The sequence below is a fragment of the Pleurodeles waltl genome, chromosome 3_1, assembly GCF_031143425.1.
Source record: "Pleurodeles waltl isolate 20211129_DDA chromosome 3_1, aPleWal1.hap1.20221129, whole genome shotgun sequence".
NCBI lineage: Eukaryota > Metazoa > Chordata > Amphibia > Caudata > Salamandridae > Pleurodeles > Pleurodeles waltl.
In genome coordinates, this window is record NC_090440.1 from 1949786723 (window position 1) to 1949802542 (window position 15820).

General features: G+C 45.1%; 1 protein-coding gene across 1 annotated transcript in view; it reads left to right on the top strand.

The window, feature by feature from the left end:
• The window catches only part of NSRP1 (nuclear speckle splicing regulatory protein 1), a 230780-nt gene that overhangs the window by 188315 nt on the left and 26645 nt on the right, over window positions 1–15820 (top strand). The window contains exons 5-6 of the mRNA XM_069226261.1: window positions 4246–4453; window positions 12106–12214. Of these exons, the coding sequence (XP_069082362.1) occupies window positions 4246–4453; window positions 12106–12214 (317 nt within the window). The remainder of the gene's footprint in view (window positions 1–4245; window positions 4454–12105; window positions 12215–15820) is intronic.

Sequence of the window (15820 nt, forward strand, 5' to 3'; positions counted from 1 at the left end):
CTCCCTGTCGCGTCCTCCACCCAGGCACCATGCCACCCATGCTGTCCAGCCTCTGCGTGGCCAGGGACGCGGAATCCTATGTGGGCGTTGGACAGGGAACCAGAGGTCTGCCCAGTCCACCTCTGGCCCCGCTGCAGCCTCCAAACCCTCCTAGTCTGTCCCCTCACTCCCAACCAGGTGGCGGCAGGATTCACCATCACCTGCCCCACTGGGAATCCATCACTAAGGACAGGTGGGTTTAGCAGATCATTCGAAAGGACTACTCCCTCCCTTTCGAATCTGCTCCACCAGCCATGCCTCCATCCTTCATTCACCTTCCAGAGGATTATTTGGCACTTCTCTGCCAGGAAGTCGCAGCTCACTCGACCAATGGAGCTATAGAAATGGTCCCTGTGCCCGAAGTAGGTCGTGGTTGTTATTCCCACTACTTTCTGGTGCCGAAAAAAGAAGAGGGCTTACGTCCTATCCTAGACCTTCAGTACCTGAACTACTTCTTCAAAAAGGAGAAATTCAAAATGCTCCCCCGGCTCAGGTTCTGTCTGCCTTGGACCCAGAAGACTGGATGATAGCATTGGACTTACACAATGCTTATTTCCACATCCCCATCCTGCCTGCCCACAGACATTACCTACGCTTCGTGGTAGGCCATGAGCACTTTCAGTTTAACGTGCTCTCCGTTGGCCTTACCAGCGCCCCTTGGGTGTTCACGAAAGTGATGGCGGTGGTTGCAGCTCATCTGCGCAGGTTAGGGGTGTCCGTCTCCCCTACGTCAACGACTGGCTGTTGAAGGCGCACTCGCCCCAGAAATTCGTCTCCCACCTTCAGACTACAGTGAACCTCCTGCACATGCTGGGGTTCACTATAAGTATGCTGAAGTCACACCTGACTCCCTCTCAGACGCTCCCTTTCATCGGAGCTGTTCTGGACACAGTGCAGTTTCTGGCTTATCCTCCCGAAAAGCAAGTCCAAGACAATCAGGCTGTGATTCTAATCTTTCAGACTCGGTCTTGGGTTTCGGTGAGACTGCCTCTGAGGCTGCTAGGCCTCATGGCCTCCCTCATCCTGCTAGTAACACATGCCAGATGGCAACTGCGGGCTCTGCAGTGGGACCTGAAGTTCCAGTGGGCGCAGCATCAGGGGAATCTCTCAGACATGGTCCAGATCTCGGAGGGGACTGCGAAAGACCTGCAGAGGTTGCTTTCAAATGTGCATTGGGTCCACGGCAGATCCCTCTCCCTGCCCCCAGCCAGATCTCTCTATAGTGACAGATGCGTCACTTCTGGGTTGGGGCAGCCACGTGGGAGAGGCGGAGATCAGAGGCCTCTGGTCTCCGGCGAAGTCTGGGCTCCATATCAATCTTCTGGAGCTCTGGGCTATCAGGCTTGCGTTCAAAGCATTTCTTCCCTCTCTCAAATGGAAAGTAGTGCAGGTGTTCACAGACAACACTACTGCCATGTGGTACTGAAACAAACAGAGCGGAGTAGGATCCTGGACCCTTTGTCAACAGGCACTATGCCTCTGGACATGGCTGGAACATCAGGGCATTACCCTGGTGGTTCAACATCTGGCGGGTTCTCTCAACATCAGAGTGGACGACCTCAGCCGTCGATGCACAGCTGATCACGAATGGCGTCTCCATCCGGAGGTGGCGCAAGGTCTCTTTCTGCAGTGGGGCGAACATTGGTTAGATCGGTTCGTCTCCGCAGAGAACACGCAATGTCAGCTGTTTCGCGCGTTGGAGTTTCCAAGGCGGCACTCTCTCAGAGACGCTTTTCGTCTTGGGTGGAACTCCGGTCTCCTTTCCGTCTTTCCGCATATACCACCTCTGCCCAGAGTTCTCAAGAAGATCAGGAACGACCGGGCCCAAGTCATCTTAGTGGCTCCATACCGGGCACGGAGAGTCTGGTATCCAGAGCTATTGAGCATGTCCATCGATCCTCCACTGCCTCTTCAGGCAGATCTTCTGTTGCAGCAACAGGGAACGGTCCTTCACCCCAACCTGTCCAACGGCCGCCTTCATGCGTGGAGATTGAGCGGCGCCAGTTGATGACTTTTGATCTTCCGCCGAAAGTCTGCAATGTTACCCTAGCAGCCAGGCGTCCCTCCACCAAAACTGTATACGCAGGTCATTGCAATAAATTTATGGCATGGTGCACCAACAAATCTGTTGATCCCCTCTCTGCCCCTCTATCCGAGGTTCTTCTGTTCATCCTTTTTTTAGCCCAGCAGCGCTTTGCTTTGGGCACCATTAAAGGGTATTTATCTGCCTTTTCGGCTTTCCTTCGGTTACCAGATCAGCCCTCACTTTTTAAATCTCTTATTGTGAGTAAGTTCCTAAAAGGCCTCACCCATTTATTTATTTCCACCCTATTGATCATGCATCAGTGGGACCTCAGTCTTATCCTTACTTATTTGATGTGTACTCCCTTTGAGCAGATGCACAACTGTCCCTTACGGCTCCTCACCTTCAAAACTGTCTTGTTTACATCACCTCTGCTCGCAGGGTGAGTGAGCTTCAAGCCCTTTCGTCTAAACCGCCATACATGTCTGTGCACTCTGACAAAGTGGTGTTGCGCACTAAGGATTCCTTCCTTTCCAAAGGTGGTTACGCCTTTTCATGTAGGCCAGTCCATCACCCTGCCTACATTCTACGCACCCCTACATCCTTCTCATGAGGAGGAGAGACTCCACAGTCTAGACCCAAAAAGAGAATTGGCGTTCTATCTTAATCATACTAAAGATTTTTGGGTGGACGATCAACTCTTTGTCTGGTATGTAGGTGCGAAAAAAGGGAAGGCGGTGCAAAAGCGTACCATCTCTCTATGTGTGCTTCTTTGCATCAAAATGTGCTACGCTTTGGCCAAGAAGCAACCCCCTGAGAGCTTGCATGCTCATTCCACCAGAGCAACTGCTGCTTCCACTGCGTTAGCACGGGAGTTCCTGTACTGGATATCTGCCAGGCAACTATGTGGGTGTCCCTGCACATGTTTGCTAAACACTACTGCCTGGACAGTCGGGTCCGCAGGGACGGCTACTTAGGTCGTTCGGTCCTGCAGGACTTCCTAGTATGATCTTGGTTCACAACCCACCTACGAGGATGGTTCTGAGGTAAGGAATCTGCAACTAGAAGTCTCTATCAGATGTACAAGTTACTTACCTTCGGTAACAAAATATCTGGTAGAGGCATATTATAATTGCAGATTCCTTACCTCCCACTTGTCCTCCTCGCTTGCAAACTGATTTCTAGGGACAGGGATTCCCCTTTCAGGTCCTTAGCTCTGGTGCACCAATCTCAGTGTTCTTAGAGGCTCTGCGCTTTGGCGTGGAAAGTCGTTAAAAGAAACTGATGTTACTGCGCGAAGGCGGCATCTATATACTACTTCCGATGTCATCACAGAGATTACGACGCCAATGACGCACGCGGAGTCGACCGACGCCACCTACCGACATGCAAGGGTATTGCCCAAAGAAAAATCTCCGGATCCAGTCCGACACATGGGGGAAATTCTAAGGTAAGGAATCTGCAACTAGAAAATGTCTCTACCAGATATTTAATTACCGAAGGTAAGTAACTTGTACTACAGAAAGAGAAGTAATGTATGTCAGGGTGGATTCTGGGATAGCCAGGGGTACTGCTGGTTAGGATGGAACCGCATGCGCTGAAGTACCTGAGGACTAAGACCTGAAATAGACAAGTATTGCTGCAGATGAGATTTGAGGTGTGTTCACCCTCCAGCGAGAAGGTTTCCTTACTATAGTAGGTGGTGTCCATGCAGGTTAGTATTAACAAACGTTAGCAGATGCGTTAGGTTCTGATACTAGAATAACGATGGATGCTATAGGTCAGATGAAAAATTCAGTGTGTGTGTGTTTGTTTGTTTGTTTGTTTGTAAGTAAGTTTGTTTGTTTTTCCAAGACCGCTAATAAAAGCTGCCCCAGAAGAGGACTGTGAAGTCCATTTTTGGTATTGAAGTTATATTACTAGTCAAGAATAAAATACAGTGGGAGAAATGTGTGCTTTCTAGTCCTGGTAAAGGCATGGTGCTCAAGATAATGAACAACACATTCAAGGAATAGCTGTTTGTACCCACTCCTAGTACACTGGATGTACTGTGAGCCAGAGCTGAGTTGATTTGGTAGAGCTGTGCGTATATGTTTTTAACTGAGAGTCATTATCTATGCTTTTTTTTAGCAGTGATGGTATCTCAGGTTTTTCTACTCTGTTCATTTGTTTGCCTCTCTCAGCCCAAGTACATCCAGAGCCTGATGCAGGCTGTGGAAGTGAGAAAGAAGGAGCAAGAAAAGCGCATGGAGAAGAAAATCCAGAAAGAACGTGAGGCTGAAGGAGCAGAGTTTGAGGACAAGGAGGCCTTTGTCACTTCAGCATATAAGAAAAAGCTGGAGGAGCGGGCACAGGAAGAAGACCTAGAAAAGAGAGAAGCTGCAATTGAGGGTGAGCACAGTTGCTTCACTTGGAAACCCACTAAGAAGTACTACTTGTGATCATCGCAAAATGACGTATACTTATTATTGCTCCAACTTTTTGGCATAATCAACGTTTCCAAATTTCCAGAAAATCTGAGGGGTAGAGGAAATGCAAGGGAAAGAGCAGTGCAGGCTAGATTACTTTACAGTTGTTTCCTGCATTAGCTGGGAAAGATCTTTGTTAATGCTACATTTCTTATGTGGTCACCTGTGGTATACGAACAGCTCTGGAAATGTATGCCAAGATTTTGGCATGTCATCCACTTGCATCATTGAGGTTTGTAAGCAGTAGCAGACACTGCATTTCTCAAATACTGTTATCATTCATTATTATTGTAAAAGTAGCAACTGAAGCAGGTGGTTGGGGTGGGATTCAGTGTTGTCCCAAACAAACTGTAATGTCAGTAGCACAACATGTTGCAAGAATAAGAACCATGACCTAAAAACGACTGTACGACTTGTATCCTGCTGCAGCCCTTTCTCAGCAGAATTCATTGCACAACAGAAAACTGGTATAAATATATGTGCCTAGTAACACCCTCTTTTTAACTTGAATGTTTGAAGCATGTTTAAAATATTGCGATGCAATAGCACTATGTTCGATATTAGGAGGGAAAACAAAGTTATCCAATGCTTCAGTCATTCCCCGTTGTAGAAGTGGGAGTCCCACGGGATCATAGTAAAGCAGTATGTAAAACTATAATAGGCTATAACGGCAGTAAGCCATCAGTTTAATAGGCTATCTATGTTCTTATTAAAACAGGCCCAAACTTTAACTATGAATAGTCAAGTACTACCACCCTCTAGCACACTCCCAAGAGATTTTCTACTGCACGTCCTGTGAAGGGCGTCTCCCTGAGCTCTGCTTAGTTTCTTTCCTGTGATTTTCCAGTTTTTCAGCATCTACAATATCTGAATCTTCAAAAAAAGGTCTGTTTCGCTCCTGCAAATCCTGTGAGAAGAAAAGACTGCATGTGGACGACCCATAGAGAGCCTGTCTCTACTGCGTTTACCCACAGCATCAGGGGAAAGGAGTGTAACATTTGCCATACTTTCTCTTCAAAATGTTTAGGAGACAGAGGGGGAAGATTACTTCTATGGCTACAGAAGTCTAGATCCCAGAAGTTCAGCTCTTCAGATGAGGACAGTCATTCAACTGTAAGGCCCCATAAAAGGTCAAGATCCTCTGACCAAGGGGTTTCTAAGGAGAGAGGGAAGGCCTTGAAGTCTCACCACCAACACCCTCAGAAAAAGGGGGAAATTACACTTATCTCCACAAGGTCGGCCTCCTCCCAATCATCCACTCCATCTCTGAAGTAAAAGGAGCATCACCATTCTCTTTCATCAGAACCCTCGACATTGATGTCTAAAACTCCTCTCAAAACTCTGTTGATGACTCTACCATCAACATTACTGATGATGACAACAACATTTACCATCATCAGGGTATCGTCGGCGAAGGCTTCGTCACCGAGAACATTGTCTACGGCAGCAATCAATGCTCCCATTTCATCCACCAAGGTATTTCCTTCTAAGACATCATCGACGGTGCATCTGACATCACCACCACCGTCGAAGAAAATACCGTCAACGAGGCCAGTGTCAGCAAAGAGACCGTCGACAGCAGCACCACCATCTACATTACCGTTGAAAACACCATCATCAACGGCAGCACCGTTGTCGATGAGAGAAATTTTGCCTTCAACATTTCACTTCACTTTTGAATCATCTACAATGTCGTCAACAGATGCAACTACCACAATTAAAATTACAAAGATTTCAAAGACTGCCTTGCGCCTTAACGTGACTTTTCCAAGCAAAGTCTCAGCTTTGCTACCAAGCCATCTACTGGATTGGGAGGATTCAGATGATGAAGGTCCCTTTGGGGACGCACTCAGTCCCTCAGAACTTTGTTTGAAGTATCAGGAGGAAGACGAAGACAACGACCAACAACGCTATGAGTCCCATTACACCCCTCATAGCAAGCATTATGAGCACTATGAATATCCTCTGTCTAGGCAAAATGTTGTAGAAAATGCCCACTGCGCTATTTTAGGATTTGCAGGCCATGCTGCAAGATTACAGGAGAAGGTTTCCAGAATCTATCCAAGAACCACCGTCACCACAACCCCAGATATTTCTCCTGCCACCGCAAAATTTCCTTCCACCACCAACTCCCAGGTTCACACCAGCCTCAACCATTGCCACACCTCCTGGGGAGGATAACAGTTCTACAAAAGATGAGAGAGTAGAGAGCAAAATTCCTGGTCCACAACAAACACAGGATGAATTGGACGATTACTTGGTCCCTACTCCATCTCCTCCACCTCCTCATCCTTCAGACTCTTCTCCAGAAGATATCTGAGGTTTCCACAATCTGATGGACCAAGCTGCAGCACGTTTCCATCTCCCAACCTCCGTAACACAGTCAGACTGTTTTCGCCACAATTTTAAGGAGCAGGCTAGAAAGTCCGTAAGAGTCATCCCCATCATAGATTACATCTGGAATGAGGGACTTAAAATCATGAAAAATCTGGATACCGTACCTCCAGTTCCACCTCGTCTAGATAAAAAATGCAAGGCCACAGATGATTCCCCTGTTTGCCTCATCTGTCACCCTAAGGTTGACTCTTTTGTCTCTTAGGCAGCCCAAAGGCATTCAAAAAATCTCTTTGTTCCCATCTCAGCACCACCAGATAAAGAAGGCAGATGTCCAGACAATGTGGGTAAGAGATTCTCTCTCACATCTGCCATTACCGTCAACGCAGCCAACACTCTTGCAATCCTAGGGATCTATGACCACCAAATATGGTCAGATGTCAGCAACCTACTCAATCTCATCCCTGAGGACAAGAAGTCTGAAGCAAAGAAGCTACTACAGGATGGTGAATGTACTTCTTCAGAGATTAATTGTGCCCTTGACATCGCTTCCACAAGTTTCTGCCAATTAGCCGGAGCAGCAGTTTTAAGGTGCCAAGGATGGCTGAAGGCCACATCTTTTAGAAATGAGGTCCAATCAAAAATCTTGGACATGGCCTACGATAGCGAGACATTGTTTGGGAAGCATATTGATGATACCTTTTTGGCAATTACAACAGACTCTGCTAGGGCTCTCAGCACTTTACAGTTAAAACAAATTGCCCTTTCCAGGTGCTAGAGGGAGAGTTTTTCCTCTTACAGAGGTGGCTACCAACAACCCAAACAATTTCAAACCCAGTCTCAATATAGGCCCCCCCTACCATCAGGCCTTTCGCCAGCTGCCCACAGGGGCCTACAGCAAGCAAGGTTCATGCTGGAAGCAACCTCCCCAGTGTCTTGATATAGGCCTCAAACACTGACATGGATCAGGTACTGGCTACATCCACTCCTCCCACCTATATGGGCTCAAATATCTCAAACTACCTCTGCCAGTGGAAGGAGATAATATCATACAAATAGTTGTTGGATTTAGTAAACTACGGCCATACTTTGGAGTTTGTGCAGAGACCACCAAACCATACTCATGAAGGAGTACATCCACCTCGTCTTCACTTACTAAGGATTTGGTTTTTATTCCTGTTTTTTCTTGGTGCAAAAGAATACAGGGGAATGGAGGCACATACTGGACCTCAGGAAACTGAACAAATTTCTGTGCAAACAATCTTTCCGTATGATTACTCTACCAGACATCCTTCAGCTTTTACAAAGCGGAGATTACATGACATCACTGAATTTGCAGGATGCTTACTTCCACATTCCCATTCATCCCAAGCATTGCAAATATTTCTGTTTCACTGTAGCCGGTACCCATTACCAATTCAGAGTCCTTCCTTTCAGCCTAAAGTCAGCCCCTCGAATTTTCACGAAATGTCTCACCCCAGTGCCAGCTATACTCTGCAAACAAGGTCATCAAGTATTTCCCTACCTAGATGATTGGCTGCTGAACGCCTCATCACTGTAACAAGTATCTCAAACTACCAGAGCCTGTCTCTCACTGTTTCGCAGACTAGGCCTCACTGTAAACTATCAGCAGTCCCCCACCATTCCCACTGAAAGGATAATGTTTCTGGCTGCCAACCTCAATACAATTGAGAACAAAGCTTACTTATCACAAGACAGAAAACGAAGACTGTCCATCCTGGCTCTACAAATCTCCAGAAGAAAGTCAGTTTCTTTAGGACTATTAAGTCGCTCCTGTTATGATCTCCTCTGCGATACACCTGGTTCCATTAGCACAACTAACAATTACAAGAGACCATTACAAGAGGAGCTACAGATGCAATAGATCCAGTCTCAAGGCTCCTTCGAAGACTTAATCAGCATTACCCCAAGGGTGTTGGATACACTAGCATGGTGGTCTCAGATAGATCATCTCGCTCAAGTGCTTATGTTCCTGACTTCAGTTCCAGACTTTGTCATCACAACTAATGCTTCCTTGGAGGGCTGGGGCAGCCATTTATAGGCTCTGCAGATCCAAAGGACATGGTCTAGACATCAGAAATTAATGCACATCAATCGTTTAGAACTGAAAGCGATATTTCTCAAGCTACAAGATTTCTGCTGTGAATAGCAGGCTCCTCCATGCTGTACATACAGACAATACGACCAGCATGTTTTACGTCAACAAGCAGTGAGGAATTCTGTCTCTATCTCTTTCTCAAGAAGCCCGAGCTCTTTTGAATTGGCTCACAATTCACAACATACCTCTACGAGCCAAATCCGTATTGGGGGTGAGCAACTCCTTAGTGGACATTCTCAGCAGAACCAGCAACAGTTGCCACTAATGGGAACTGGATCAACTAGAATAGGAAAAGGTTTTCTCCCACTGAGGCAAGCCAGCGTTGGATCTCTTTGCAACACAAAACAACACCAAACGCCAGTTTTAGGTCAGTCGATACCCACTCTCAGGGTCATGGGGCCATGCCCTTTTGATGCGATGGTCCATAATTTATGCATACGCTTTTCCCCTCTTTCCTTTACTTCCCAAGGTTCTCAGCAAAATGAAAATGGAACACTGTTGACTCATCTTGGTCACCCCCAAAGTGGCCCAGACAACACTGGTTTAAAGGACTCATTCTCCTGTCCGTGACGATCCCATACACCTTCCAAAGAACCAAGCGCTTCTGACCATGATCTGGGTCCAAGCTTTACACCGAAAGCCAGCCTCTTACCACTTCCCTGCATGGTTCCTGAGTTCTGTGAGTTTTGGAACTTAAACATCACTCAGGAATGCAGAGATATATTATCCAAAGCAAGGGCGGAGAGTACAAAAAAACCTACAGGATAAAGTGGAAAAGATTCTGTTCCTGATGCCAGCAGAATAACTTGCATCCGTTTGAAGCATCTCCCAAACAGATTATGCCCTATCTACTTTCACTAGCCAAGTCAAGCCTTGTTCATACATCAATTAAGGTTCACCTTGCCGCAATTTGAAGGTACAGACGTTTCACATAGACTGCACCTCTCTGCTCCACAAGACTCATTAAACAATTCATGAAAGTGCCATTCAGAGCTTTTCCACCGGTATTAGCTCCCCCCCCCCCCCCCCCCAGAATGGCATCTCAACGTGCTTCTCTCACAATTGATGAAATCCACTTTTGAACCAATTCACAAGATTGACCTGAAGTTCCTCATGTGGAAGGCTGCTATATTATTCGCTCCCACATCCACCAGAAGAGTCAATGAGATACAGGCCTCACAACCCTGGAGCCTTTCCTACGCTTCACAGACAAATTAGTATTTCTTAGAACAAATCCAAAGTTCATTCCAAAGGTTCCTTCCAATTTCACCTCAATGAACCAAGGAAATGCAGCGATGAAAGCAACAATAGTCCAGTGGGACTCAGTTGGGAAAAACCCTTGACAAGGAAAGCTAAAGCATATTCCACAAGAGCAGCATCAACGCCATCTGCTCTGTTCACAGGCATTCCACTTGAGAAAATATGCTGAGCTGCCACATGGAAGGCCACCCACACAACACTCGTGTATTTTTTTAAGTAATACACTGTTGTGGTTTGTCTATTCTGTTTCCTTTTTTTAGGTCTTTTGCCAAGTGTGGCGTTTTTTGCGCAGCTGTTCATGTAAGTTTCATTTTTGTTTTTTTGAGTAGCTAAGGTTTTTCCGGTCATGGTGAAACACCATTGATCCTTAGGGAGGCGTGAAACATGTCAACCTAATAAGTAGGGCTGAAGTCAATGTCCTTTGCCCTACATGTGTTTTGTTATAGTAGAGGAACATTATTTCCAAGATACCCCTCTTGTTTTTAACTTTGACCGAGATGCACCATTCACAATAAACTGGTTGTAGGGTGGCTCCCGAGCCAATTTTAGTTGTTTCTAGCTCTCTGTCTCGCTTAGTAGGTCTGAATTCTTTCCCACTTTCCTTGATGGCACGCACTCCTAAAAGATTTCCAGTATAGAACCCCCTCACAGGGGCCCGTTGGGCATTGCAGCGCCAGCCCAACAAGGAGCAAACCCAAGGATGAAGCATGACATCCAATTGATGTGTGAGGGTTTTAGCTTCTAAAGCTAGAAGTGCCCTATATCTTCTCTCTATTTGTGATTTAGGAACAGTGTGCTCACTTATTTTCACCCACACAGCACTACTGCCTAGAGTCAACACAAAGCAGTGACTCAGCAGTGGGACAAGCTGTATTATGCCATCTATTCCAATAAGGTGAGCCTCTTTAAATAGGGGTGTTTATTCATATCAAATTCAATTGCTTTTCAGTCAACTGTATATTGCCATTACCTTGTTATATTAATGTTTTATTTATCTAACGTTTCAGATATGAATGCTTACGATTTCAAATGTATATCTAGATTCATATGGATATGCATTTTGTATGGAGTACTATGAAAGTGTATTGATTTACACACCATTCTCTAAGGGTACTTAAATCACCTACAATACTGTTTGCTAATCTGATTCAAGCATGTGAATCTATGACAGATCCAATACTGAATAAGAAAATAGATAAGACATAGATAGAGTATTAAACTGATGGCCCCCTGCCATTATAGCCTATCATAGGTTTACATTCGGAATGCTTTACTATGAAACCATGGGACTCCCACTTTATCAACGGGCAACGATTCAAACATGTGAATCTATGAAAGATACCAATACTGGATAACCGTAGTTACAGGTAAATAAGTCATTTTCTTACTAGTGGGAGGGTCTTTAATCAACGCTGGCTTGTTGTGAGGAACATAAGATACTGAAACCTAACAGGAGGTTCACATGGACATGTGAGGGAACTCAATGTAACAAAGTGGAGGCACCTTCAATATGATATTGTCAGATTAATTGATTCCAGATTCTTGTCTGAGATCCAAGAATTTTTTTAACTTACAAATGTTTGAAAATCCAGTGCATTATAACTTGATGTAACAAATAGGGGGTCCGTGTGATAAGGAATTGACAGTGTGATATTGTTCTGGGACCCTTGTCTGGCACTGGGGAATATTGTGGCCTTTAAATCTATGAAAAGTATAATGATGGAGAATAAGAACTCAGCATAACAAATAGACCACATTGACCAAGAATTTGTAGATTTTCTGTGGTTTGGTTACCATCTTTCATGCTTGTTCAATATTGTTGTCCATTAAAGACAAATATGGTCTTTCTTGTCGTTTTGTAGCATCTCTGGATGTAACTAAGCAGAAAGATCTAAGTGGCTTCTACAGACATCTCCTAAACCAGACAGTCGGCGAGGAACAGGCACCTGAGTGCAGCTTGCGCGACTCCAGGTGAGAATTGTCTTCATTACATCTATAATGAGGCCATGGCAGTTAGGGGCCAGGCTTTCATCTGTAGCAACAAATGCTGCCTGTTTATAATGGGAAGAAGTGTTGCTGTTACTACTAATATTTTAACAACTGCAACTTCCGTGATGTCTCTCACAGTGGATGAGACAAGGCATGTCCCGCTGTAAGGCAATAATTATCAACAGAGTCTTTGGTACAAGAGACCAGGGGCATAACACAAGCCCCCATAGCCCTTGCGGTGTTGGGGGCCCTCAGGCTTTTCTATCCTGGAGGGGGGCCCTAACATTTTGTTACATCACTGTACGAGATGCAGGTTGTTTTAGGCTATGTCCATGTATTACTCCTTTGATGTAAGCAGTGTCTTCTTGCACAAGTCACAGGTTAATAGATACTATCTGTGCTGGTCAAGGAGTGGACATTACTCTGTAATTTTAAAGTCCCTGTCAGTGTTGTCCCTTATCATATGAAATCACAGTTTTCTATTGAACAGCTTTGTGTTACATGATACAATTAATATAATCTTGCTCTGACAAAGCTGCATGATTTTTCAAACGTTCCTTGAATATTTTCCAGCACTTTTCCTTGTTGAGTATACCATACCCAGTTGCTTTTTAATAATCTTAGTTTATATGTGGGTTTCAGTGTAATATGTGTCCTTTCTATAGTTAAGGTCGCAGTGGTGCCCATGTAACGCTGGCACAATCTCAAGGGGGCATTCCCTTGTTTGCATGTGACACAGGCAAATGAGAAAAGACTGCCCACTGTGCCTTTGCCATTTAACATATGGAGGGGCAGAGGCAAAGGAGCAATCGGGGCTCACTGATTGTGTGCCACCACCTTGAGGTGGTGCACAATCAGATCGCTCCACAAGGATGCCCTTTGAAAGTTGAGAAATGTGATTCCAAAGGACAGTGCAGACATCTCCTTGCAGCAGCGTAAAGTCCCTCACCGATCCCGCCTGCAGAAAGATCCCTGCCCCCCTTTCCAAAGTAGGCCAGGTTGCTGCCTGCACAGTGAAAGACAGAGTATTGGCTTCAATTAGCCGGTCCATCTTTCACTAAAGTGTTGCAGTCAGGGCAGGCGTGAGTACTCAGCAGCGCTGGGCGCATCACATTCATTGAGATAGGGCGCATTAATCCAGTGTGAGCTGTGACGCAAACCAGGGCAGTGCTTCCGAGCTATCTGATAGAATGTGGTGCTCTTAGAAGTCCTTTTTTTGCAAAAACAACTTGACTTCCCTTTGTCGTGTAGGCTCTCATTATCCTAATGGGACTACTGGATTTAGGCGACAGAATCACTTGCATTGTGGGGGGGCTGAGTCTGAACCCACTACAGGTGACACCTGTCAGCCTAATCCAGGTTTTGCTCTGGCTGACCAGCAGTGTCTCATCTCCACCCAAGAGCAGGGATGATTGGGCAACCAAGCACTTGACACAGTTGACTACTCAGGGAAATCATGGTCACTCAGATCTCATCTGTTTCTCTCAGTAACATTAGTCTCACATATACAAGGACAATCGGAGGCAGGATATATTTCAATAAGGTTTTATTGAAGTAACTGCATCTTAGATACTAAAGCATGTACTGCAATCACTAGGACGATGAAGCATGACAGAAATATAATTGTGACAAGGAATGTGAAGCATAAAAATAATGCTACCATATTGTCACTAGAATCATTAGGATAGCTCCTACCTAGGCTATGTTAGAGCACAGCATGTTAAGCTCTAGTTCTGCCCTTCAGGTTCCCCTGGGAAGACATCATCCCTCATTCCTGAGTAAGAGGCCTGTAGTCTACATAAGCAGCTGCAGTGAAGCACTCGGCAATCAGCGTACAGTTGTGATCATCTGGCTGAAATCTCCCTTTAACGTACATGGGTCAACGTAGTGTTTTTATAATAAAACATCTGATGTTCCAAGAAAGAATTCCCACGTGAGAGTTTGTATGTTTCTGTGAACATTAGAGACAGAGCGTACCACGTTTGCCGGCAACCTATCTTCCTGCTGGCTTGAGAAAAGCACAGAGTAAAAGAAATGTCTTGTTTAAGAATGCAGTGCTGGCCTAGGCAAAGAACAGCTAGAGAGAGAAAATAAAACAAGACCGCAAATGTGGCTATTATTAAAATAATAAAACAAAGCTGAATAAAATATGTCTAGGTTAAAGTGCACAGTGGCAGCCCTAGTTTGCTAAAATAATGTGTATGAAGCTATAACTAAATTCCCTACACAACACTTTAAGCAGTGAAAACTTGCTATCACCGTTCGCTTGGGTTTGATCAACAGCAGGTGGTGAATGAGAAATGAATCATCTCTTTAAAAATAAAAACATGAGAATGAAGCACACACGTTTATGTTCACTGAAAAAGACAAGGTTAAGTTATAATTTCGAAAACCCAGATAACCCTGCCACATAATTGTGTGTTCCATTCCTGCATAATCCAAGTGGTCCTGACAATGATAAAACTCTGTGGAGTAATTTGGTGGGGTGATAGTTATAATGATGAAACTCAGAAAAGGCCTCTGAAATATTTTCCATATTTCACAAGTCCCTGTCAAATGTGTTATACCACCACATTTTATGCATTAAAAACACATATTACACTCTGCAGAGTATAATATTTGATTTATAACTGAGTAAGAGAGTGTGAATCATGGAGGGAAAGAGGGAGTGAGCATCCATAGTGAAAGGCCTAGTCGCATGACCACCAGAGAGTAGTGAATGTCAATCTGCTCTTCCCTGCCAATGTGAGAGATGTGAAAGCCATCCTACTCTTACCCCATTTACAAGAGAATAGTTGTAGCCAACCTTCACCCAGCCTCCCCGTCTGCTCATGAACACCTAGCATCTATAGACCGACTAGGTGTGGGAAGTGAGAACATAAAGCAAGGGTGGGCCTAGTCTAGGGGTCTTAGGCAAGTGGCTTCCTGAATCTCCTAAATTGTGTAAAAAGCCTTGTGAGGCTGGCTTTTGTGTTACAGAGAAGGGCCCTTCTTAAGCAGTGTGCTGGCTCCTCTGTTAATTACATATGTGGCCATTGTGACTGAAATCCTCTGTCTGAATTGCCACTATTCGCGCAAGACTGGACTTGTGAAATCATGGTTCGACCCAGCTGTGTTGATGAATTTTGCTTGAAAATCTACTGCTCTGCATTATCATAAATGCCGTCTGTGATTCCCCCTGCCTCCCCAAACTCCCTTGCTCGACAGATGGTCAGTCTGGTTTTGACCATGGTCAACTTTAGGCGCAATAATGCATACAGTTCTCCAGCATTGGATCTTTCATAGATTCACATGCTTGAATCATCCCCGTCGTCGAGGTGGGAGCCTCACGGTAAACTTAAATACATAAAGCAGTAAGTCAGTAAAAGTAAAACCAGTAGGCCCCAGTAGGCCTCATAGGGTATTTTACAGTATATCCACTTTGTTTTGTGAAAAAGACCCAAACTTCAGTATCAACCAATCAGGATTCAGCCCCTCCCAAACACTCCCAACAGAGGCTGAATTCCCTCAGATTTTCTACCGCACGTCGTGTGAAGGGAGTCTCCCTGAGCTCTGCTCAGTTTTTTCCTTATTTCTGACTGAAGATTG